Raw genomic sequence first — 27,564 nt, forward strand, 5'->3', positions numbered from 1 at the left:
AAACTCACAGTTCTGTACGTGCGTTTTTGTCCTGCATGTTTCCCGGGTCTTCCTTCAAGTTCTACATGAACCGTGTAGATAATGTCGAAGAAATTTTCAACTACTGCCACTTTTCTGTACACAGGTTCTTGATTTGGTGCATTCTGTAACAAAATAAAAACACAAATTTCATATCGTTCTAGTAGTAGTTAAATAGTATTAGCGCCATCTAGTGTGAACTAGCAAGATCACACTTTTAAAATGTTTCTGGTATTCTCCACTAGATGGCGAAACATACATGATTCTGGATAATATATAATCTGCAAATAAAAATTATCTGTTTAAAACAACTTTCAAATTGTATAAACATTTTTTTATGAATTTTATGATAGTCAAGTAATATTAATACATTTATTATGAATTTAAAAATATAAAAGTAAAAGTTGTATATTTTAAACAAAATCCTACACAAAACTTCCTACCGATAATTAAATAGGTATTTTCCTCTTTCCTACTATCTAAAATATCTATCTGCTATTAACAGTTAACAAGTCACACCCTACAAATGTTATGCAGATACCTTCTATCAGTTAATTGTAGCGAAGTTACACAGCTAATCCGACGCTTAACTTGCGGACAGCAATTAACTTGCGCGGGAAGGTATTAGGATCCGGGATCCCGCGCGGGTCGTTACCGACTACCGAGTGGTATTGTTAAAAACTTTATTATAGATATAACGGTTTGTATATGTATAGATTAAAGGAATATAGATTAAAGGAATATATTTAAAACGAAAGATGGGCGATATGCTTAATAGAAAAGAGAACTGTTAAAATACATTTGGCGTAATATTATAAGTTTATTTTTCACAAACTATTGTGCTAAAAGATATAAGTATGTTCAATAACAACGAGGGTTTTCTTTACCTATTAGTAAAATTGTAGCATTAGTTAACTGCTTTTAACGACAATTTTCATAATTAGCAACACAATATGCGCATATGTTTTAATAAATAAATTATTTTACCCAAGCATCAAAACTGAAAAACGCACAATTATTTCTTCATCTCAAGCAATTCACAGATAACTCAACTAGAACCCAACAATATGCAGGCAACTTGAAGCACATAAATCAGCGAGCCGCGGAGGGTATCAACGGGCCCCGGGACTCGGGACTAATGGCGGCGGCAATTACATGTCGGGACTTGGGAGTTGGGACTCGGGGCCAAATAGTGATGAGACGGTTTTTGGTGTGAAATATATTTTATGTAAAGACGATTTTTTTTATTAGGAAGATGTTGTTTTGCCGAGTGGATAGTTGATTCATAGATTTTTACGCATACGCATTGAAGTTGGTTTAGTTTAGTTGATTCGATTTTAAAAACATGAACAAATTTTGAAGAGAAGTCTCAAGTCTTATAAATGTATAATGTAATAATATTTAATGTTTAATTGATCACACTTTTATAAATCAACGTTATCTTAGAAATTAATAGACAAAACAACGAAATCAATTTTATAGTATGAAAACATTAGCGAAAGGATTGAACTTCCCTTTTTTATAAAAAAGTGAACATGATTTATACAAACGATATCGCTAAATTAAAGCCAGAAATACAAAGAAAAACATAAATTCAGAAAGAAACCAGGTACAACCCTATCCCGCCCAATTAGCGCTACTCCAACCCAACACCAAATAAAAATAAAGTGTACGAAATATTTCCGAATCCAGACATTTTGGTGAAAACATAAAACACACTATTATAACACCAAATAATTATTAAATATATTCTAAATGATTTATGTATTGACTTTTGAATTAATACGATTAAAAATAGAGGGAGACATTTATTTCAAAGAATTTTACAATTCACTTATTCTAACGTTTTATAATACATAATATTATAAACTTGTACATCTGTAAATTATTTGAAATAAAATGTAAACCTCAGATTTTTAAAATTTAATCTTTTGTTTTCCTTTCGCGCTATAATAAAATATATGACAATAAAACCAAAAACAGGGTGTACAGAATTAATTCGAACTAAATAGGTAAATACTATCCAATTCTTAGAATCAGTTTTCTATGAAATTATAAAATACGGACGGAGAATAGTTTATAAGTAGTAGATGTACAGATGAATACGGACCTGCAACATACTAAATCTATTCCATAGTTCTTTTTGTAATGTTTTTACAATTAGATACCTACTTAGGTAAATTGTTAGTTCTTAATAATGCTTCTACCGGTTTTGACATTTACAATATAATTAACCTTTAAACTTCAAAGTAAGTATTGTGTAAATCAATTATTTGCATGCAAGTTTTATAGTGTATACTTCCCTACTACCTAATACCTATTATAAATGCGAAAGTAACTTTGTCTGTTTGTCTCTCCTTCTATACCACCGAACTATGAAAATATGAAATTTGGTAGAAAATAGAAATATATAATAACACCCGAGAAAGCACACATAGACTAGTTTTTATCCCGGAAATCTTACGGAAACGGGACCTAAAGGGAGTAAACTGTAAAACCCCCGAGTGTTTTGGCAAAGCCGCGGGCGGAATGCTAGCTAGCTAGTTATGGTTGGAGATCTAATAATTGTTTTATATTATTTATTTAGCAGACGCTTAATAGTATTCTATAAAAAATTGAGAATATATTAACCCAAATTTTTTGCAAACACCTTTGTACGAGAAGCCTAAACATGCTCGTAATCGTTCGATTAGTGAAATCAAGTAGTGATTAGGGCATGCACCCGGGTTTACCCGGTTCCGAAAAACCCGGGTAAACCCGGGTTTTTTGATGATCTTGAGAACCGGGTCTGAATAGTATGAAACCCGGTTCTCCCGGTTCCAACCAAAATATTAAAATATAAAGTATTATTTATATTTTGCTGCATCATTAATTTAACAAATTTATTGTATCTGGCAACGTCAGACTCACGTGCATCGCGAATGTTCGTGCCACGCCTCAAACGTGGCTCCGATTGGTTGTCTAACCTTAGATGCTATAAGTTTCCTACGGTTGTATTACAAAAAAAATTAGGCTTCGAAAATGACAAAAATTAGGCTACAGAAATATTTTTATTAGATTTCTCGTGAATTTGAAAAGCTGTTAATTTTACTGATTCATATTTAATGATCCAGTCATGTTTTTGTTTTTGGTATCAAGCTGAAATTTATATCGAATACTCAAGTCTTCGGTCCCTTTTACGTGAAAAAGTCGAACTCACAAGCCAACGCATCAAAAGATACAGCCGTAAATGCTGAAAATTTTCGAAAATTTCGACATTCGCATGAGACTCAAAACCTACAGCTGGGTACTTTTCATGTTTTTATGTGATATTAATATTATGATAACAAGAGCGCCGAGACAACCGTCAAAACGCTAAGGAATAGAATACGCTATCGATACAAATTGACATAAGCGTATGATGTTTTGCCTAAGGATTCGGTCACACTACCAACGACGACGACGACCACGAACAAAATTTTCATCCAGTCGAAATTAAATAAATTGTGCAAAACACAATTAAAAAAATTTTTTCGAGATCAATGGATAAAAAAATAGGTTTTTCGTAGAAACGGTAGTTTACCTTTTTTATAGCTATAATTTTATGATGTACAATTTTGGTTCCAGGTGATTGTATGATAAACTTACCGTCTCGGCGAAAATCGCAAAAAAAAAATTTTTTCCGAGTACCGTAATGACGGGAGATTTAAATATTTTATTTTGAATAAATTTTGGCAAGATTTGAATTTTGGTCGTGGTCGTCATCGTCGTTGGTAGTGTGACCGAACCATTACCAAAATATCATGAGCTTATGTCAATAATTAGCGTTAGCAATTTCTATTCCTCGGCGATACTGACGTTTGACTAAGGGCCAAGGTACTTTTATAAGACTGATAAATAAAGAGAAGTATTGAAATTTTGTTTCTTTATTAATTTAATAAAATCAGACACAAGCCGCGTAAAATAAAGGCCTATCAGGTACTTTTACAGTTACTTTTGTTTAATTTCGTATTTTTTCCGAAGTATTATAAAAGAACCGGGTAACCCGGTTCTACCCGGTTCTGAGCTCGATTTGGAACCGGGTTTCAAAAACTTGGAACCGGATCCGGTTCTGCATGCCCTAGTAGTGATGTATTTAACACAATATCGACGTTGGGTGAGCGCGGATAATGAGTCAGCGGCGCGCGGCATGTCGCCTCATCACTACCATCTCCCACCCTGTTGGCTAGGGCTGTAACGGGATATCGATAAAATTTAAATAATATTTTTTGTTACATTTTTTTGCGGATTTGATACCTATTACGTTTTTGTTTATGACTTTACTTATTTATAGTTATTCATATTTAGGTCCGATGATTGGCTGTTAATGTTATTTTAAAAGCTTTGTTTCCACTAAGTTATCAGGCACATATTTTTGGTAGGTTATTCTTACTTCTATATGTAAATTTGTCATCACACATCAGATTTTACATAATATGATTATTCGATTTAGAATAGAAATAGTTCTCTTGTGATGCTTGTAACGTTACAGTTTGTCAACTAACCATATTACATATATAATTTTAAAATAAGAACTTCTATAAATTTAACGTAAATTTCTAAAAATTGTACAAAACAATACATTTACCTGTGTCAATAAAATTAATAAGAAACCTGGATAAGCACAAAACATCGATATCGATATATTAACTAAAATATTACAGCCCTACTCGGTTCGCCGCGCATTAATCAGCTGTTCCTTTCGATCTGCCGGTCACGGGCCGTCGACACGCCGCCGTAGGGCTGTCACTTAATGATTTTTTTTTTTATTGATTTATTCTGAACGTCGCAGTGAAGCAAAGTATAAGTGAGCGTGGGTTTAATAACTATGGCTAGACATATCACATATGTACGACAATTTATAATTTATTACGTAATTTGTTATTTGAGATATATTTTAGAATATATGGAATTAATTATATTAGAGTTGTGTCTTTTTTAAGACTAAAAAATAAACTCTGTTACATGACGTTATAATGATGCCAAAACCATTTTAATGCTATATATTTTAATTATGTTGTAGCCAGTTACTACATTAAAAAAAGGTTAAAGACGTCTAAATCATAAGCACATGTAAAACTTTTCATGAGTAAAATTGAGTTACTTTAGACGAACTAAATATTATATGACTTCGAACCGCTTGAAGGCAAGACAAACGAAATTATTGAAAAGCCCTCCGTACCGTCTCAAATCCATGTGATATTACGCGGGGCTTATAGCGAATGCGCCTTTGACATTCAGTTTATTTGTCATGTCATATTAAATAGGCTAATAACGTCTGGCGTTAATAATATTTAATCTGTAATATTTTATATACCGTTTGTGTAAAAAGTAATCTTTCCGTGAATACGACATGGCTTAAGTTGATGATCATAAAAATTTGAAAGATTCAATCACGCAATAATGATTATTTATTCCTAAAATCAAAGCAAATTAGAGGAAAGGAAATTGAATTTAGATATAAATAGATTAAGGCCGGAAATATTTTCACAAAAGGTGGTGGTGATCGCTTGGTACCAGATGCAGAGGAACCAAAAGCACGTTTGTCCGCTTTATTAATAAAAAAAACTACTGCTTATAAAAACTAGGTATTTGCCAGTATTTTGTATGGAGTTTTGATGTACTTTGTTAGAAAATATGATGAAAGGCTACGCTGCATGTATCGGGGTCATGTCAATAAGTGAATTACTAGCCGCCTCTTTGGTGAGCGGAGAAGTCATTAGCTCTGCAATCTAAAGGCCTGTATAGTATTTTATGAAAGTTGGTTTTAAATTTTATTGAAAAAGACTTTCTTAATCTTCCTTATCACCCATTTCAAAGCTTATAAACAGATTTCCGATCAATTTCAGCTTTAAATCATAACAGGAATAGATGTATCGTAAATAATGGAATATTAATGGTAAATATAATTCAGATTTTGTCCAGGAAGCGGCAGTTATCAAAAAGCCGTTGCCATGGATGCGCCCCCGTTCGTGCCTGGGATCAGTCGCAGTTGGAGAACAAAGAAATATATAGAAATACCCCGCTTTGGTTCGGAATGGGCTAACAATGTCAATTACAGATGACTATGCGTGTGTATATGAATATGCACCTTACACAAATTTGATATAATGTTTCCTTTGATTTAGTTGGACTATCACATAATAATTTCACGTTTCTTAAATGGTAGTAACCAGTAGAATATAGCAGAATTGTAGTATCCTAGTTTAGTTTTAATCATGTTTCAGGGCAACGTATATTGTATATTTTGTATTGCGGATTCCATAAAGAAAAAGACCGACCGAAGATTCTTTGAAGAGAGATTTTTTTTAACATAGGGAGAGGCATACCTCATGACTGAGGGCTGCCACATTTACCTACCTAATAACTGCTTACTACTTTTCTAAATACGTATAAACGTTAATATTCACATTTTAATAAAATAGAGTTGCGAAGTGCTAACTAAAGTCGATCGGTTCTAGTTGATAGACCCCTTCTCACTTCCGCCCTTGCGGTCTACTGAACACACCCTCTGTAATCCGCTTTATACCTTTTGTAGCTATGCTATTTTGTGGTTCTGTTATCCTCTTGGGCTATATCTCCTGTACAGTTGGTTAGGCTCCGTTAAGATGCCGCCATCAGTTCCGCAAGTAATCCGAAGATGAGAAGATGAAATTAATAATAAAAACGCGGTAAGTATAAGCTTTTACGCATTCTTATAAATGAGACATCGTTAAATCTTAACGAGAGGCAACGGACAAGATGCTAGTGTGTTTCAAATAAATTGAGTTCGAACTTCAACCACTGTTGAATTTGATAATGACAGATATTACATATATAACCGCAGAATAAATGAAATAACGAGCTTTTTTGTTCACAGATGTTGTTATTTTGTTGCAAGATTTGGTGTCTACCTTACAGACATAATCATAGTATCCTTTAAATATATACTCGAGGTCTTATTTCTAATTTTATATGCATTGACTAAGTTCCGAAATAAAAAAAGGTCATGCTCAAAAAATATTACGTAAAAATGTATACATAAAATGTAGCTGTCTCGCATATCTTGAAGGGCCAACGGTCGAGCACACGAGACATCAGTCAAGTCTTCTGAGATCATCAGGGTTGTCAGTAATGTAATATTAGCGACCATAAATGATAAAATATATTTTAGTAAAGGCGTTGCTTATTAGATTCAATTATCAGATGGATAATAATAGATATTATTTGATTACAGTACGTTTTTTGAGCCGTGGAATGTAGAGTGTTCCATTTGGCTGTATTTCATACAAGCATCATTTTACATAGACTTCAAGGAATAAAAATAATATTTGTTCAACTCGAAGTTCAAACAGCACTCGTAAAGAACGCGTTAAAAAATAGTATGAAAAATGATAATTACATAGATAGAATTTTACACATAGCGTTGTAAAATTTTTATATTTCCAGCAGATTTTTAGGTGGGTTTAAATGATTTTGAAATATATTTCGCACGCGTATATCAGTAAGCTGGATGTCACAAAGCATGAAGAGCCGATAAACGAGCACATGCGACACCCGTCAAGCCGTCCCCGCGAGATCACCAGGGTTGAACAATTTTAAGACAAATAATAATCTCACGAAAATCATTTGTTTGAAACTTATCTAAGTATCTGAATTTTTAATACTTACTTGAAGCTTGTAACAACGCGTATCTATAAGTTATAATGATTTTGAATGTTTATTAATACTGATATACTCACTTCTCTATTTTAAATAGTTTTATGACGAATATTTCTACGTATTGAAAATAAATACTACGAAATTAAATCAATATTTCATATTTAATTTTTATCACCAACGTAATCGAAGATATACTTAAATCGTTAACTATCAATCTAACAGTATAATCAGTTATATTATGAAACTAATAAAAATGAAAATATACGTTGCACAGCCCTAGCGGTTACTGGTATGAGGCGGGGGAGGGGGGCGGAAGTGTCGTGCGTGCGATTTAATTCCATCGCCTTTCGCCTCGCGCGGCTGCGGGCCCGCTTGAGTGTGCTCGAGCAGTGATGTGCTGTGGGTGGATGTTGGCGATGTTTTTTTTTTATTTTTATTAATATCTAGTTCATTAAAATGGATATGGTAAAACATTATAAATTTATAATCATGTAGCTACATTTATTGTTTATTTAATATGTGTACTTCAAATACTACTATCAAGAGATTAAATAAGGGTTCGACATATCAATTACGACCGCGGCTGCGGCAATCGATAATACACCAATACAGTGAGATAATTTTGGTATAATTTTTGATAATTTTCGCGTTGATATAGGGTTAATGTACATTAAAATTTAAAAACCTTTAAACCGAGAAATTCGAATTTTCATTATTCCTATATCGAGTTTGTACAACCATTTAAACTGTTTTGTGGCTTTGTCACTAAATATTTAGTTTATATTGCCTTTATGTTTATAAAATTATAATCACTTTGTGTTTATGATTAGATTTGTATGTCATTATTGTTTAAGGTTACGATATAATATTCAAATAGGTACCAAACTCAGCAAACTGAAAACGTTTTATCCAAACAAAAAATATGTTATATCGATACGATGAAATTCAACACGTTGCAGCGCATCACTAGTGAAAACTAGAAGCGCTGGCGGCCGACAGCGGGCTCGTAAAATACGAGACCAGGTGATTCTGTCGGCGGCACTCGGCACATAGATACCGCTGACACGTGTTAGGGCTGCCAAATACGAGAAACGGTGATAAGAATAAATGGCGCATTTAGGTTGCATGAGCAGAGGATATTTGCAATGATAAAATAAAAAATGTTTAGGTTAACCGTTTTAAATAATTTAGCAGCAATAATTCGCCATTTATAAGAATACCATGTTCAGAAATATTTCAAGAAGATCGCCATTTTTAAATCTGTTTAAAGAAACGCACATAAACTAAAATATATTCCGACGAAGTTCACGATTAATAAAAATTATAACTTTTTGGACTATATATTTTGTAGTACCTAGTTAGTAATTATTATATCGTAAAACTGCGCTCGTTTTATCCGAAAGTGATATATATATACGCTTGTAACGCGTAAAATATTCAACAAGCTCTATACAAAAAATTAAAAAAAATACTTTAAAAAATGACTTCAATAAAAAGATTTACTAATGAACCGTCGCCAGCCCTACGCTCAAGTTCACGTCACCTCCCACTTAGCGGCCGGCCGGGCGTAGCTGTCGAGAGCGCCGCAAACTTATGCTCCCCTGGTACCCGCAGAGTCGTGTACCCGTTATGTGCTTGCTGAATTTTAACTTCGCTTTGCAACCCGGTTTTGACTTTATTCTTTTTAACCGTTGTTTTAATATAAAACGCAATATAGTGAAAATGACTGTCGTATTTTGCGCATTTTCGTCGCCAGCAAATAATTGCAATTTAGCCCTAAATTAATTCTTTCCGCGGGATGACAAATAATATTGTGATTGACCACAACAGTGATTGACAAGTGATGTACGAATTTAGGCAGTTTATATCTGTTGCTCTGTGCACCTACTGCAACTGGCTTATAGGAATTACTCATAAATGCATATTTTAATTTTAAAATATCTGTATGTTCATTTATTATTTATTTAGTACATTAATTTTTGAACCTCCATCGACTTGATTTCTTTTGTTTTTTTTTTGGTCTGTTTTGCCGGGTGAGATGTTAAAAAAAGTACTTACTACATTTAAAAAACTCGTTGAACTTAGCTGTTTTCTTTTTCGGTTAGAAGTAAGCTAACAACGGTTGAACAAAATGAACAAAAACAGTTGTAGAAACTTAGCTTGCGTGAGAAGCGAATAAGAAAATGCTGCAAATATTAGCATTTAGCGTCGCTTATTTATTTGGCGTCGGCATTTTGGCAGACTACACAGTACACTGGCAAGCTAAGATCAAAAGCAAAAACATTTCCGTATGGTCCATTCATTTCGGTCAACGCTTTCGGCAGCAGACTAGGTTTAATAGTTAATAGTTAATACCTACTCCATCATGGAAATAGAATTTGCATACCTACTTTAAAAAAAAATTAAATTCCAAGTAATCGACGACCTTCTCTCATCTTTACCAGTTGAAAGCATGTTGAAAGTTATATTTTACAAAATCAAATAATAAATTGGTAAGAAGGTTTTTAATACAGATGATTAAAGGTGGTAAAGGTTGTCGAAATACTCATATTTTTGAAATTTGAGTGCATGTTATTTGAAATCGTTTCTCTCTAACTTTGACAGAAGGAATTTATTTAATTCGATTTCGATTAGTAACTGTAGGTATGTGATTACAGTTTTAATCGCAATCGTATTTCCAGTTCAAGAAATAAAAAAAAATAAGCCATAAAATAAAATCCACCCATCCATCCTGCGACGACATTATTCGCAGCGCGGTACCAGAACATCATAAATTTGATGGCGGTCGGTCAGTAATTGCATGGAAGCAGTGGCGCCCAGCGAGGGCGTGATTGTGCACGCGATGTTTGTTATGTATATTAATTACATTTACGAACACCTTCGAATTCTGGTGACTTGGTAATTACTGCTTGTTAGGTATTTGTCACTTCTACGGTAACTAGCATGGCCCGTTTACAATTGAATTCATATTTCAATTCATAGTTGTTAACCACACAGTTCTTACAATCTGTACAATAATAACGTTACAGAAATGATCATATTATATAACAAATAGATCTATTCTTCCTTTTGAAATAAAATAATTCCTTAAAAGATACCATAGTAAAGGGATAATCCAGTAAGAAAATCTTTAAAAATACGCCGGTGCATTTGTCTTCAATCAAAATGGGGTCGGAATCTAACAGCCCATTACTCTCTTGACCATAAAACGCTCCAGAATCGTAAAGGCTGTGTCCGTAAATAATGTGGGACCCAGTGGTTTACTGTAATCACTGGCTGAATTTGTTTTATTTTAATCATTTTGTTAAAGCGTTTTCTTTTCTTATTCTTGGTGTGGAATAACAATCATCTATCAAACATCAATGTACCGAGTATAAAACTATATAGAGATGTGTGATTCAAATGTTTAGATTATAATTTACTAGCTTTCCGCCTGCGGCTTCGCCCGCGTTTTCTAAGAAAAACCCACATAGTTCCCGTTCCCGTGGGATTTCCTGGATAAAACCTAGCCTATGTTGCTCAGTGAAGATGCAGCTTTCTAATGGTGAAAGAATTTTTGAAATCGGTCCAGTAGTTTATGCGTGAAAACCATACATACATAATTACAAACCTTTCCTCTTTATAATATTAGTATAGGTAAGTAATGGGTTTTAATCCGTTAAAATCTATAATAGAGAATATAGCTAGGTATACATATAATATAAGGTTACCTATCTTAATCTCGAATTTTAATATTCCGAATATCATAATCCAGAAAACGTTTGGACATTTTTTCATAACCCCGAATTTTAAAATTTCGAAGTTTTGTTTGCCATATAATCGCAACTCCGAATTTCATTTGCCCATTTCTTTATTTGTACGACGTTTTACAATCCAGACGAATGAGTTCCAGACATACGAAATCTAAATGCACAAAATCCAGATGACCGTAATCCATATGCACGAAAGCCAGATTTTTAAAACACAAATTTTTGAAATACAGTTGATTGATATCCAGATAAACAATGTCCAGATCTTTTAAATTCAAATAAACGATATCCAGCGAAACGAAATCCTTCCAGGGGGTCGCAGCACGAACCTAACCTAACCTACTGAATAGATTTTAACACTTTAACCTTTCTGTAATGGGCAAGTAAAACAATAGCGAGTCGGTTCTGGCACTCGCCGGCCGCTGCCGCGGCACGCTCGCTTCGCTCGCTCGGCTCGTGCGTGAGGGGTCACAGTTCAAACCTAACCTAACCTACTGAGTCGAATTTGACACTTAAACCTTTCTGTAATGGGCAAGTAAAACAAAAGCGAGTCGGTTCTGGCACTCGCCGGCCGCTGCCGCGGCACGCTCGCTTCGCTCGCTCGGCTCGTGCATCGGGGGTCACAGTTCAAACCTAACCTAACCTACTGAGTCGAATTTGACACTTAAACCTTTCTGTAATGGACAAGTAAAACAATAAATTTACTTACTGACATGTTTATTTTCAGTCGATAGTAATAGTATAATCACGATTGTATGGAAATCAAATAAAAAGACTATGAAAATCTGGCAATAGTTTATCTGTTATACGATTATATGGGAACCAAATAAAAAGATTATGAAAATTTGGCAATAGTTTATTTGGAAAATGGTACGATGGGAAACAAAAAAAAGTATTCTGAGAATCTGGTATAATGAGATCTGTATTATGAAAATACGGGAAACAAAAAAATACTTTTTAAAAATCTGGTTTTGGTGCATCTGGAAATTGATTCATCTGGGAAATTAAAAAAGGAATTTTAAAAATTTGTCATTAATTACATCTGTCTTTTAAAAGTTCTAACAACCGTTTTCGGGGTTTTAATATTCGGGTAATAGAAATTCGAGTTTTTAATAGGTTACCATAATATAAGCGTATTTATTTCGTTTCCTCTCGTTTCGTATATACTACTCGACCAAGCCAACTAGACCCTTTTCAACTGTGACGTCACCCGCCCATGTCTCGGGTACAGATAGCAAAAAAAAAATATTAATAATATCACTGTTCGCTCTCCGCTATGAATAGTCTTATTTTTCCCCATTTCGAGGGCTGTCTATGAATAACAACACAGTAAAAACTTAAACAAATAACAACGAAAAACTTAACAGTCAACAACAAGCTTTAACGATTAATAATAAAAAGTACAGAAATAACTAGCGATGCGAAACGTACGAATGCGTCGATGCTGCGAACCGTACTAAGGCGAACGCGGTACCTGAGGCGGTAAGCGGGCGGGGAGGCCGCATTCCACCCGAGCGTCTAGTTGGCTTGGTCGAGTAGTAATAACCAACGTCAAGCGTCCCATAGTCGTTAGCGCGAATCAATCAGGGGGTAATGAGGGGGACGAGGTCATTCGATACTTGAGCTGACTTGACTCTTATGTATTTAGGAATCTATAGAATTGATGACAATGGATCGGATTTCGGTGTTGATTATTCACTTGTTTTTGTGTATTGTAGATTTGTAGAAGCTAACACCTGTATAAAACCTCTGTATATAAAGTGTATTAGGAATATAAAAAAGTAATACATACATACATATTTACATGTACAAACTAGTTAACAAGATACATTTTTTTCAATCCATTTCATGAAGCTGTCAATTCAACGTATATGTGTAATATTATTGGAATATTCAGTGGATTAAAAACACAGGAACAAGAAATATGTACCTAGGTATATGGAATTTATTAATTATCAGAAAGACAAAAAAAATTTACAGCTAATTCGATATGATTGTCAATAAATTGACCTGTATTTCCATCAGATTATATTTAACCGTATAGAAACAGTGAGTTTAAGGTAAAATTCGATCAATTTTCTGCTCACAATCCTGGCATAACGTCTATATCGCAGGACCTATTTAGGTCTTCATGCGCACTGAGCACGCGAGGTTACAATACAACCTACAAGAAAAGGGCAAATATCTTTTTAAATATTGATCGAGGCATGATATTTTATGTCAACATCGATCAAACAATGCCCCTTAGGATTGGGGACCGGATAAGTGGTCGGAAAGAATTAGGGGCGGCCGGGCGACGATAAGGGCGGGCCCAGTAAACGGACGCGGGACGGCTGAGATGTCGATTCAACTAGAGGCTCGGCAAGGGGGACGAAGACTTTAAGATCTGTTAACATGACGAGATATTATGTCTTTTTCAAACCATAGTATAAGTAGTAGAGAAATGTATTATCATACATTGTGGTAATCAGGCGATTCAATGGTAATTAAATTATTGGAAGTTTTTTCTATGATATGAATTCTCGTAGGCAACAGTTGGTTTAAATTATGTGTTCGATGTTGTTTAGACTTATTAACTTTGATGGATAACCTTACATGAATATTTACAAAAACTATAAAAATCACAACCGTGTATGACGTTTCGACTTTCGATATAGGTTATTTTATAAGAAAAAAAAGTCGCAAATTGCGCGACCCCAACAAAGGCCTTAATAAGCGACCCTGCAGCGTTCGTCAAAATCTTTGTTTTGACGGCATTTCGAAACTTTGGCAAGTAAGTATTTTTCAGCAAGACTTGTTTTTTTCAAAGCCAACCGCAAACAATATTTCGTTTTATCAGCTTTTGATTTATTTTATTAAAAATAGGTTGTTATGCTAGTACCTATGTAATCTTATATATAAAAATGAATCGCAAAATGTGTTGGTAAGCGCATAACTCGAGAACGGCTGAACCGATTTCGATAATTCTTTTTTTATTATATTCCTTGAAGTACAAGGATGGTTCTTATGTAGAGAAAACGTAAATATTATGTACCACGGGCGAAGCCGGGGCGGACCGCTAGTCTATAATATAAAAATGAATCCCAAAATGTGTTGGTAAGCGCATAACTTGAGAACGGCTAAACCAATTTCGATAATTCTTTTTTTATTATATTCCTTGAAGTACGAGGATGGTTCTTATGTAGAGAAAACGTAAATATGTACCACGGGCGAAGCCGGGGCGGACAGCTAGTTTTTAAAAATATATTTGCCATTTGTTCCTTAGTCCTTAATTTTATTGTTCCAAAATTAAAACAATAATTTTGAAACAATCGAGTATTTTTAGCCATCACACTTGCTGCACCTTCGCACTCTGTATTTGTAATTAATTAATTAACTGTTGTTGCTTACGAATATAAAAAATATATAAATAACTTCTTAGAAATATAAAATAAGTACTAGGTATGCATAACAGCTAGTTGGTAGACAAGTTTGAGTCATGTCCGCGGGCGCCGCTTCCTTGCTAAGCAATTTAGCTGTCCTAGTTACCACTAATTTGAATGAATTTCAATTTTCCCCCGCTATACTTTGTAATTAATCTGCAGGACAAGAGATTAAAACCCAGACTATCATTAAAACATGTTATAACTTATAAGAACAATCTTAAAAGAATCAATGTATGTACGTAAAAAAGTAAACGATCGGTAAAAATTTCAGAAAAAAATGCTACTACATAAGTACACTTTTGTGGCTACTGATGGAAATGACGAACTTTTATATGTTTAACATCAACCTACGAAAATAAATTCTATAGGGTCCTAAATTATTGTATAATGATTATTATAATAGTATGTGTAATTTATCCGACTTCCAAACAAATTACTCCGTTCAGACAATTTAGGTACTGTGATTTAGACTTCTAGTATGTTGGTCACAGTCAGACTACTATTGTTTTTTTAATTTTTATCTTGGACTAGCGGTCCGCCCCGGCTTCGCCCGTGGTACATGTTTACGTTTTCTCTACATAAGAACCATCCTCGTACTTCAAGGAATATAATAAAAAAAGAATTATCGAAATCGGTTCAGCCGTTCTCGAGTTATGCGCTTACCAACACATTTTGCGATTCATTTTTATATATAAGAAGATTTGTTATCATTTGCTACTGACGGATAGCAGTTATCAGGAAAGATCTCTTTGTCGCTTGTACATGAGAAATCAACAAGAAATCATTTTAAATAGTTATGGTGTACCTACATTAACTACTTACTCTAAAGTGTACGAAAGATAATTTTAAAATACGAGTTACTATAGTAGTTGCTTTGCTCTAAATTGTGTGTTCAGTCGTGTAAAGTGTAGGAAATATATTTTGTTTACATAAAAATTAATGAGCAATGTCTAATGGCGGAATGTTATCAATCACCCGTGATAATAAGGCATGTCTACCTAATGGCGCGGTGAGGCGTCATTACGAGTAAATTACGCAGAGCTACTGATGATTATGCGCTCCTGGTAGTTGAACCGTACATTGTGATACTTTGTGATCGGACGCAAGGTCGTTTGGTGCGTCCAAAAATAAAGATGGCGGCTGTGTTTTAAAATCTCGAAATCTTTATTCGCAAGATAATCTGCCTTAAATAAATATATATAACTTATAGTTATTACGTATATAGTATTACAATAAGAAAAAAACTATTTCTACTATCTCCAGTCTCAAGTTATACAATATGCATTTTATTCCCGATATAACGACCTTGTTAAATCCAGGAAACCTCTAGCTAGCCAGAGAGGCTGAGAGATTTAACAGATCGAAGGCTTGTGTACACATTCAACGCACGTCACTTGGTCCAGTGAGGCATACTAAATGTCAGCTAGTGTAAACTAAGCTCAAACCTTGCTGGAAAACAACAGGCTGTGTATAATACTAGGCTTGTCTGCGACTTTACTTTGGAAAGTTTAAAATGAACTGAAATAGAAAGAAGAAGACGCGGGAATCGTGCACGGTTATAGGTACATACTCATTACATACTACATAATATTACCATAGTATAACTTTAGAATATGATATTACGGCATACAAAAAGCTTAAGAATTGCTTTTAATAATTGGTTAGATTTGGGTTATAAAAAATTGCGTGCGTGAATACAAGACAATCATGTAAGAAGTAAAACTGTAGTTAGCTCTTTCATTTTCATTCTTCATCTATTATTGATATTTATCTCTTTATATTTTAAAATCGACTCCACAATTATTATTGAAAGACCTTGTTCTACGGTTGTTTGTAAAAAATCCAAATGATATGGAAAAGTAACCATTCAGGGAAGTAAAACGTCGTCCCGTCTAACCAAACACTGCAGGCCGTGTGCTAAGTAAGAAAATGGATAACTCAAGTAAATTACCAAGTTGGACAAGTGAACACGGCCGATGCCCGTGTAGAGACCTAACTTTGAGCAAATGTTGCTAACGTACCGTAGGGTTGACGGTCGATAACTGTGCATATCTTAAAATTAAACAAGAAAAGTACATCCTTTGTTTGTGAAGAATGAAGATGTTTGTCTATCTAAAATAATAATAAAATAATAATAATAAACTCTTTATTAGCAGGTAGGCAATATTAAAAAATTAACAATTTATGTACTTACAATCTACTTAATCTAACAACCTACATGCTAAAAGGATTGCCGCTCAGCATTTTACAATGAAAAGCATAGGCCTTCATTGCAGAGCTGATTTTCAGCGACACCTAATTATAAAAACGATCTAATGCTAAAATTCAATAAAGGTATATATATATCTAATAAATAAATAAATATTAAAAGTATAAATAATATAATAAATAAAATAATAAATAGTAATATCTATTTTAAAAAATAAATATACATATCGTGTTAATAAATATATAAATACGTGTGATAAAAATATACATCGAAGCCATAACCAGAATATATTGTGTGTAGGTACAATGTGCTATAATATGTTTAAATATTTTTTTGTTTACTTAAGAGGTATGCTGATAAATATTTATTAAAACAGAATTTTGACTTTTTTTCTCGAATCGGTGGAGGTAAATCGTTCCAACAATGCGTTGCTGCCCATTTGTAGCTACCTCGAAAAGCGCTTGTACGATACTTCGGTACTATAAGAGGATTCGTCGTTGTTCTTGTAGGGTACACATTTGATTGTTCTCTCCATTTAATTTTATCGTAAAGATATTTTGGTGATTCCGTTTTGATAATTGCAAATACCATATTAGCCAGATGTAATCTCCTCCTTGCAGCCATTTTTAAAATATTATTATTATTGAGATAAGGTGTTACATGATTTCTTTTTGGTATTCCAAAGCAGTATCGTGCGCAAGCGTTTTGAACTCTCTGAATCATTCGCTCCGTTCTGACCAACAAGCATGGACCATAAACAGCATCACAATAATTAAGTTTGGATAGAATCAAGCTTTCAACTAATTTTTTACGAAGTGATATGGATATGAAATTTCGAAATGAGTATAATATTTTTAGCCTATAGTAACAATTTCTCACAACATTATTTAAATGAGTTTCAAACCGGAGCTGTGGGTCAATTGTAAGACCTAAGTTGCACGCGACTTTGACACCTTCAATTACACTACAGTTAATAACAATTTGGGGTTTAGCATTAATGATAGATCTATGGCGTATCTAACGATAACTAGCGACGATATGGCTTAAATTTGAATATAAAATATAATACGGAAAAGATTAGAAGGTAATTAGAATTGTGTGTGAACACACAGTATGCAGTGATTAAATTTCGTCCAGTTATTAATATTGAATTAATAATTGACTTACTGAAATAGAGTTATTGTTAAAAATATTATTTAATGTTAATCAAAGCGCGTTACATTAACACGATACACTAACATCCATAAAAAAGATACTAGAGCACGATCCCGCAAAAAACAACAGATTTATTTAATAAAAAAAAAACTTAAATTAACAAGTGGCAGCCCTATCAAGCCGGCGGCAGGCGTGCCTGACATGGGATCTGTCGGCTCGGCGCGTTTCGCGTGCTCTCACCGCAGTACTGCGACTGACTGTGTTTGATACTTGAATATATTTAAATTTATTTGCGTTATTTTAATTTTTTTTTTTTATAGGTATTGGGGAATAGAAACTATCACGCTCAAATATTATGTAAATAGCGTAAGGTTTTTGAAAAATAATTCTTCATATAAAAATGAAAGTATAAATATTCAGATTTTTTTTCAATTTATCAAATTTTAGTTACAAATAGTGTTACTAGTTTCCGCATTCTCCATACTTACTTTTAAATATCAGAAAAAAAACACGCGTAACTATTCTTTAGTCGAAATCAATAACTAATATTTTGTTATTTTGTTTTATTTTAACTACTAATACCATCAACTTTGATTTCTATATTGTTTTTAAGATATATTTTAATTAAAAAACGTTGACAGATATGACTGCATCTAATCTTTTGAAGATTACAAATAATATAAAAGTTACAATCCCATTAATATCTTATCTATTTTCTATGATATTAATTTTGAATATTTGGAAGTTTCGAATCGAATACGTACCAATTATCAAATATATTGTGCGTTAATTAAATTATAAAAACGATGACGTCCGTAATCTACATTTGCCTACGGATTTATTGACAATACGTATTACAATTTACAACCATCCAAAATCACAGTCTCAAACAGAATTCACGAATATGTCTCAGTATTTCACATTTTTTACGATATTTCAAGTCATAAATAATGTGAAAACCCTGGCCAAGCGAGGCGAGTGTGCCGACATGGCATCTGTCGGCTCAGTGGGTGCGTCGCGTCGCGTGCTCGCTCTCACCACCTGTAGCGCGACCGCGTTCTTGATACTTTATCATTATTTTATTTTCTTATCCCCGTGGACAAAACCATACGCTAAAGCTATGTATAGCTGATGTTTTAGCTGCATCATAAGATACAAGTTTTATGAAAATCTGGTCAGAAATAAAGCGTGTATTGATTACCAATTTAAATACATTAAAATTTTAGAGCATGAATTCAAAGTAATATTATTTCCTATAAGACTCTTTGGTACATCTTGTTAGTGTATCTTGCGGCTGCTATATATTTTTTTAATGAATTGTCTGTATGCTTTATAAGTACATACTTTTAATAATAACTATTGTTTTAATATGAGTTGACTTTCATACAATTTAAATTTTAGTCAAGTTTGAAATATTGTAGTCCGTTTACTTACACACAATAAACAAAACAAAACAGCGTCTGCATATGTTTACCTGAAAGAAGTAATAATATAAATTAATACACATCAAAATTTCAATTTCTCAAACGTTATTTGCTACGGATTGTTAACTTATTTACATAGTGTCTTTATTTGACAAAAATCACTGAAACTCAAGTGATAATCAGCATCATAATTATAAATCAACACGAAATACTGCTACGAGTATTCAACGCAATAAAACTACAAATACCACGTTTTGGACAATTTACAGCAAAATAGCGTAGAGCTCTTTTTTATAATTTTCATAAAGTCCAAAAGAAAAATTCTTCATACTCCGAGCGTAGCAATTCCCCAAATGTACCAGGCGGCTATAAACACAAGCAGCTATAGCACATCGCGACACGATACGGGCCGTTATCGCCCCGCCCGGGCGTCACCTTGTCACCGACCCGGTTTAATGGGCCGCTGTGTGCGGCTCGCGACATCTTGATACTTGAATTTATGAATATTGACGTGCTGTGTGTGGCGACTGGCGCGCTTATTTTTATATTTATCGTGTATATAGTGTGTTCATTACTGTAATGTACTAAATTGTTACGTAATTACGTAAGGACGTTTTTTGCTTTACAAGATATTAATATTAAAACTCAAAACTGATGATATTGACACGATTTGGAACGTTTTTATCAAAAAACGATAACAATACAAAATTAAAGCCTAGTCGATATATATTTAATCAATATCTACTTTCTGTCACCTGACACCTCTTCAGTTTAATGGTTAATGCTGTGTAATAAAACCGACAGAGCCTGGGTTTATCTCTAGTAGAAACAAAAATATTCAGTCTGGTAGAGTACAGGATATATTAATTTCCGGTAAAGAAAATTCAGTCCTCAGTCCCGAACCCACGCAATTCAATGGTTATAACTTATACCATATTTGAGGCGTCTCGCTCACGTATTTCATGTTGCAAAAACGTTCGCTATTAAACTCATAACACGACCGCCTAATGATAGAACACATTAGTATACATATACTAGTAATATAAGCATATACTCGCAATATAACTTTCAACGGAGCAGGGAGACAGTGTCATATGTAACATGTACATATTTACCAGACTTGTTACCTCTTTGAATACAAGACGTGAACAAATATAATGAGGAACACGTGAACAATGTGGAGTGTCATTTCAAATGGACAACGCAAATGTATGAAATGCCTGTCTGGTGATTTATACGAATAGTATAGAAATATAGCAGCAATATAATATGAAATAACAGTTTCGTTTTGTCCACAGTTATATAATTTCAATAAAGAGATTTTGTTGGTTTTTGAAGTCTTTTTTGTAACACACATTTTTATACCTAAGTATAGAATTAGCATACGAAATGCAATTATAATAGTAAATACGACATTGCCATAAGAAAAACAATGGAAAGTAATATGATAATAGAGTATGTTACAGACACAATTTGTATAGGCAGAAATGTGTCACGTTTATTGTTGCTCCAAAAATATACTGTCAATCCATTGTCATGGATGATGTCTTTCATTTATGTAATTTATGGAATCCAATTCCTAGTTATGAATACTATCTAGTCAGAAATTCCAAATACATATCTGGTGTGTTTTTGTTCTTTTTGTGTTAAATAAACGTAGTGAATCGAAAAACTTTTTCCTTTTTCCTAATATCGGTTTAAACTCGAGCCCGAAATGTTTTCACACTCTTAGTAAATACAGCGTCCGATGTACCTTAAAATTCTAGTATAATACAGCTCATCGTATATTCACAGAGTAGCTATATAAAAGCAAAGACGCGCCTGAAGCCCATTCCCACAGTGTTATTACCCGCTCCAAATGGCGGTGCGCAGTACGCCAGTGTCGGCTTGTGGGCTGCATAAAAAATGTCTGGCCTGCCGTAACGCCGCCTCTAATGACACGCCACGGCTTCCTGTAGGGCTGTGTGTTGGCGTTTTTGCGTTGATGTATGAATTGTGTTTTTTGTTATGACTTGTTTTTTGTTGGGTTGCTTGGGAATTCTGTTTGCTATGAAGGGTTGAATGGAATGTTCTGTAAGAACTTTAAAGCTAGATTAGCATATAGATTTGCTTACAACTGAATCTCTAATATCAATAACATTAGAGATTCAGTTGATATAATATCAATCGGAAACTATAATAAACTTGAAAACGTTGAAATCAGACAAGCCTTAAATTGCTGATAATATGGAATACTTTAAGAATTTTTGTTTCGATCGTTCGTTGTAGTGCCAATAATTGATCTATTAATCTACAAAACGCACTCATAAATCTCACATTTCAAGTGCAGTTTTCTCTCAACAAAAGATAATCCATTCCCGCACCGCTCTGTGCCATGAGCCATCCATAAAAGGCCAAAAACAAAATGACGTACAGCCCTAACGTTGTGGGTGCGCTCGCCTCCTACATATTTAATTCACCCGGACCGGTTTCTGTCCGGCCACGCTTTGTTATGGCTCTATCGCAGTCTGACTGAGGAATCGTCTATCGCTGGGTGGGTTGAATGCTTAACTCCTACGCTGAATTTGTACACTTTGAATCGTAAAAATTGAGTGCGTAATCTCGCACTTGGCTTTTGTATTTCTGTATTGGCTATCGATCGAAAAACAAAATAATTAATGTAGTAATATACTAATATACGAATCCTAAATGATTTAGATACTTGATAACTTCGGTACTGCAATTAAATGTTAAGAACGTGAATAGTGACAAAGTTTCAGAAAGATGATCGGCCCAGACGAAGTTGCAAGATCCCTTGCGATGCGATGCGATATTTTATAACGACAGCGGCAGACAGAGAAAATTTGAAACCCAAATAGCGACATTAAAATATTATTTCTAGTTATTTTTATCACCAATACATATATTTGGTAACATACTAACTACCAATACTATAAATTATTTAATAATTTATATATTTTAATAATAAGAAATCTTATTGTGTAGTAAAAAAATAATCTGTAAGCGTAGAGCGCTTGGCACATCTTGTATGTTTTCGGCGATAAAGTCCATTTTGTATTAACAAAGGGCAAGTATTAAGCCAAAAAATATAATCTCTGTCACGAACTCGACGGGCTGAAAGAAATCCGCCGAAAACAGTGAATATATTTCGTGAAATATTTAAATTATGGAACGCTTTCGTGCGGTTTATTGACGATTTATACTGTTTTTGAAGTTGAATTTAGTATTAAATTCTCCTATTTGACACGTCGTATTATTTACAAAAAGCGTCGAACTGCTTTATATTTCGATCCACTCCTTGTGAGACCACTTACTCTACGAATAGCTCATATCTTAATTCATAATTCAGAGCACGCCGGTCGCAAAGTGCAAGCGCGCGAAAAAAGCCGGCGAAGCACGGAGGGGGAACGGGGTGGCAGGGTAAATTGTCCATGAGGTGATACTTCGGCAGTTATTAATGCTATGTACATAAGATGCATCGGTTTGTTGATCTCTATAATCTATTGTACAGTTGGTTGCACAATCCGTCAATTGTTCCTATTCATTTGTTTTATTGCGGTTTTTTATCTTCAATTGCTATGATGAATGTTTGAAAACATGTTTGCGGCAACAAAAGTTTAATGAAACAAATGCATATTTCTTAACAGCAGAAAACTTAAAACCAAAAATATTTTTTTCTCTAAACATAAAAAACTTTCAATTGCTAACCCCAGAAGCGATCATAGTTCCACCATAGGACATTAACAGCACGATCAAATCTATTTCTACAATTATTGATCCCAACGGGACCGCACCGCTGAGGGTACGTCCCCACAGATACTGCGAACGAGTCGACAATTATAATGGTTGTAATAAACGGTGCTTTGCGCACATCCTGGGATTTGCTATTTATTGTGCCTTTTATGACCCATACTGTACTTGCTGGATCAACTGTTTTGGAGAGTGGGATGATTATAACTTCGCGTTTACGGAAGAAAATTATTATCTAACACTAACATCAATAACTATAACATACATATTCTATCGTCAAGATATCGTATAAAATGTGAATTGTATATAAAATAGATCATTATACAAATATGAATATGTACAATAAAATACAATTCTAAACTTGACTAAAAGTGCGAAAAATAAAAATGCATTTTAATTTTAAATATAAAGTATTAAAACATGTTGTTCCCTGACACCCTCAGGATGCACCCTTTTCGTGACAGGTCTGTTGCGCGCTTGTTAGCAACTCTACTCAATCTGTTATTATAGAACACTCAAGCAATTTAAAATCTTAACTAAAATGTATTTTTTTATATTATTTGAGAATAATTCCTGAAATAGTATGTAGTTCCAAACTTAGAAACCTACAAAAATAAGATAATCAGAAAAAACATAACACAATATCAGACAATATGGTGAAGACGAATGTCATATATTAATAATCGAATACCTACTTAATTACGAGAAATAAATAAGAACAGGGAAGGCTTTAAGTGAACTTTAGAGATCCTTGAATTTAATAATCATTATTCGAATATTATCGAAAAAATGCTCGAACGTAATAATATTCGCAGTGAACATTATTCATAATCAAACATAGTACGAAATTGATGTGATATTTTTCATTAGATGAAATGTCGTTTATGTCAACTAGGTATTGTCAGCTTTCCGTTGTTTTTCATACAAATGAAAAAATCCTAAGTATCACTATAAAAGTGTAAAAAATGATAATTCCACTTATAAAATGTCGGAGTACTATTCATTTACATAATAATAATAAATCTTGAGCTTAATAAATGCTAACGAGTGGCAGCGCATGCTAGTTTCGCGATCTCGCCATTTCGGTAGCTATTGCAAAATGTCGGACGCTTTTTGGCGGGAGCCGGGAGCGGCAATTTGCAGTTTTGCACAGACTAATAAATAATGCAGTCGTTCGGAAATAGCGTTATTCAATTTTTATATATTTTGACAGATACATTCAAAATTTAAATGTATAGGTAGGTAATGTAATTTTTTGAATTTAGTAGATAGAGATGGATATACCTACCGTGAATGGTGAAATTAATAAGACTTCATATTATGAATTAAAAACCTTGGATTTTTGGTAAAAAAATATTAGCATAAATATTATATTAGAATTAAAAGACAAAATCAATTAAGACCAAAAAGAAATAATATATCCACTTTTTTGTGTTGAAAATAATAAAACACTGGTTGACATTCATAAAATATTTATTCTTCAATAAATCACATCTAATTCTGGCACGTACAACAACAGATAAAATACAATTTAATATTACTTAACATCTAATGTATACTGTTGAGGTATTTTCTATTAAAAAATCACATCTCACGTTTCTACAGTACCTAACTATTCTATCACTGAAAATAAATTCGTAATTTATACATGTAAGTACAGGTAAATAATTAATTAATAAATATTTTCGAAGTAAAATAAATCTTTAATAACTTTTTTTAAACATAACTTTTAAAATTGTTTGACTTGATTAAAAAATAAGCTCGTTTAAGTTTATAATTATTGAACGAACGTAATAAATTTGTAAATAAAAAAGTAAAAAAAAATATACAAAACAAATATAGTTCTATGATTATGTATAAGAAAAAACAAAACACAGCCATACATCGAGATCTAACATCAAACCTTAATTATAGAATTAATTCAAATTGTATACTTTGTTTATTTTCTATTGGCAGATTATTTATTTTTTGTACTTTGGCATTCTTCCGACTATTACTGACTAAACCTATCACATATATAAAACATCTAAAACACATATTTAATATGTATTATGAGCTGGAATATATTATACTCAGAGGTAGATTTTCATTGAGTTACACCTTAGTTACACATCCATTTTTTTAAAAATTCGATTCCGCTGTCAAACGTCAAATCCAAATTTGACGTTACATAGATGATATTTTTTATCTGCATCAGGGACAGACGTAATTGTTTATCCCTGATATACAGCATACGAGACAATTTGACTCGTACCGTAAACGATATTGGCAACATTGCCAAACATATAATACATCGAGCAGTTCTAAAAAACATATTCTAAATGCTCGGTATATGGATGTGTCAATTTAGTCTTCAGGTTCTGAGCCCACAGTATAATCGACTTTTAAATCTCGCTGCATGTCCTCCGGGGACTCATTTCGCATGCCCATTACAGAACGAGCTGCGAATGAGTTTTGGGACATGCTAGACAGGATACCATTCGAGAGAGCCTGCACGGATAATGCCTCTTGCGACGGGCCAGCGTAGCTATATTGTTGGTATACAGCTTGTATGCGAGCCGCATTCACGAGGGTCTGAATTTTTAATTGCGTATCCAATGCGAGGCTCAGCGGCAGCTTTCGTAACTGACTTGCAATCAGTTTTCCAAACATTTCAAATTCATTCTCATTCCCATTTTCGGAATGTTGACTGAGGTCTTGCGGCTCAGAATCGCTCCGGTCGTCGTAGTTCTTTTTTTGTTTTGAGGGCAGCGGGTATATTGTAGCGAGTGAAGTTGTTAGCGGGGTTGCTATGCCAACAGGTGGGTTCAGAAACGGGGCAGTCGTCGATGTAGGTAGGATTCCAAATGGGGAAGATTGATTAAGACCGAATGGCGTACTGGGCCGCGGCGACGGTGTATTTAGGACATAAGGTGTGGAGGACCGGGTCGAGTTGCGGCGTTTACGCGGGCTTTTCTTTTCTGGTGACTTTCGCTCGCTCAGATCTTGCACCGCGTCGCTGTCGTCGCTCATCGCGATTTCCAACAAGCTGTTGTCAACCTGTAACAGAAATGTTTCGCTTCAATGTCGGTATTAACGCGCATGTGTCGTGAATAGAAGCACTTACGGAGCTCGGGGTGACGATCGCCCTCAGAAACCTGTCGGCGTGTTCGAACCACGTGACGCTGGGCCGGTACGCATGCGCGCCGGCCTTCCTTGCGGCGCGGATCTTCTTCAACTCGACACTGTACGATGAACGTATATTTTTTATCTTATTTTTCAACTCCTTTACTGTAACGTCCACTAGATTCAACGTGTTAATTATTTCGACGTATCCCTGTTCGCGTACTTTCTTGTTCTTGTAGTGCTCCGAGACGGGGTTCCAGAGATATTCCCGTTTCTCGTATTCGATGATCATCTGGATGGTGAGGTCTTCGCTCCATTTTGGGTTTGCTAATATCGCAACCATTTTATTTATAACATAGCACGGCTTAAATTTATTGGGATGTTTACGAGCGTTTTGTACTAGGGACACAGAAGAGTGCGGGCGTGTCGCATGCGCGCAGCATACTAAAAGCACGTCGATGGGCCGGTACCCCGCGCGGGGGGACTATTTCGGGAGTAGCCGATACGCAGTCGCGTGCTTTAGAGCGTGCTGTTTCCTCTCGTTCGGGATGCTGGGCTCGAGTGAAAGGGAAGATTTGTGGCCGGTGGGTGGACTCGAGTCGACGCACTTTCGCGAGTCACCTTTTGATTGACTAATTGAGATTGATGAATGATTAATGGTCGTACTGTATGTACACAATTCACATATCGGGATATGATTAACGTTTCACGCTAACACGTTCTTGCGTTAATTGATGTGGGGCTGCTTACGATATTTTTATGAGTTTTAAAAAATAATTTAGAAAATACATAATAATGTAGTAAGTAATATTTTGTAAGAGTACATACGTCCTACCTACTATATAAGTTAAGGTTACGAAATGGATTTCGAAATTTAAATTAAAACATAATATTGAAACATTTAAATTTAAATATCTTAAAGAGATATATATTATTATCTTAAGAGTACAAATTTGAAATTAGAAAAAAGAAATTCAAATTAAAAATTATTTCACCGTCACATATTGTTAAAGACTACAGAATGCAGTCTGCAGAGTGCTAACATCTATTTAATCTATGGCGCGGGCCAT

The 27,564-nt window shown here is 34.2% G+C and overlaps 2 protein-coding genes across 2 annotated transcripts in view; both read right to left on the reverse strand.

Moving 5' to 3' along the window:
• The window catches only part of LOC149897725 (nucleolar protein 4), a 141,471-nt gene that overhangs the window by 77,671 nt on the left and 36,236 nt on the right, over positions 1 to 27,564 (reverse strand). Inside the window, exon 3 of the mRNA XM_090116077.1 lies at positions 9 to 143. Coding sequence (XP_089972203.1) covers positions 9 to 143 — 135 coding nt within the window. The remainder of the gene's footprint in view (positions 1 to 8; positions 144 to 27,564) is intronic.
• LOC149897727 (uncharacterized) lies at positions 24,853 to 26,923 on the reverse strand. Its single transcript, XM_090116278.1, has 2 exons — positions 26,496 to 26,923; positions 24,853 to 26,428 (listed from the first exon to the last, which is right to left on the reverse strand). The coding sequence occupies exons 1-2, from the start codon at positions 26,835 to 26,837 to the stop codon at positions 25,736 to 25,738; spliced, it is 1,035 nt and encodes a 344-aa protein (XP_089972404.1). The 5' UTR covers positions 26,838 to 26,923; the 3' UTR covers positions 24,853 to 25,735.

This window comes from Colias eurytheme, chromosome 25, assembly GCF_061535395.1.
Source record: "Colias eurytheme isolate Ceu_HAF_F1 chromosome 25, ilColEury1 Martin Lab GWU primary, whole genome shotgun sequence".
NCBI lineage: Eukaryota > Metazoa > Arthropoda > Insecta > Lepidoptera > Pieridae > Colias > Colias eurytheme.

Bases quoted from the DNA above. Each gene is read 5' to 3' on its own strand.
- LOC149897727 (XM_090116278.1), bottom strand. From the start codon at position 26,837: ATGGTTGCGATATTAGCAAACCCAAAATGGAGCGAAGACCTCACCATC. The intron at 26,429-26,495 runs GTAAGTGCTTCT...TTTCTGTTACAG, and splicing joins CGATCGTCACCCCGAGCTCC to GTTGACAACAGCTTGTTGGA.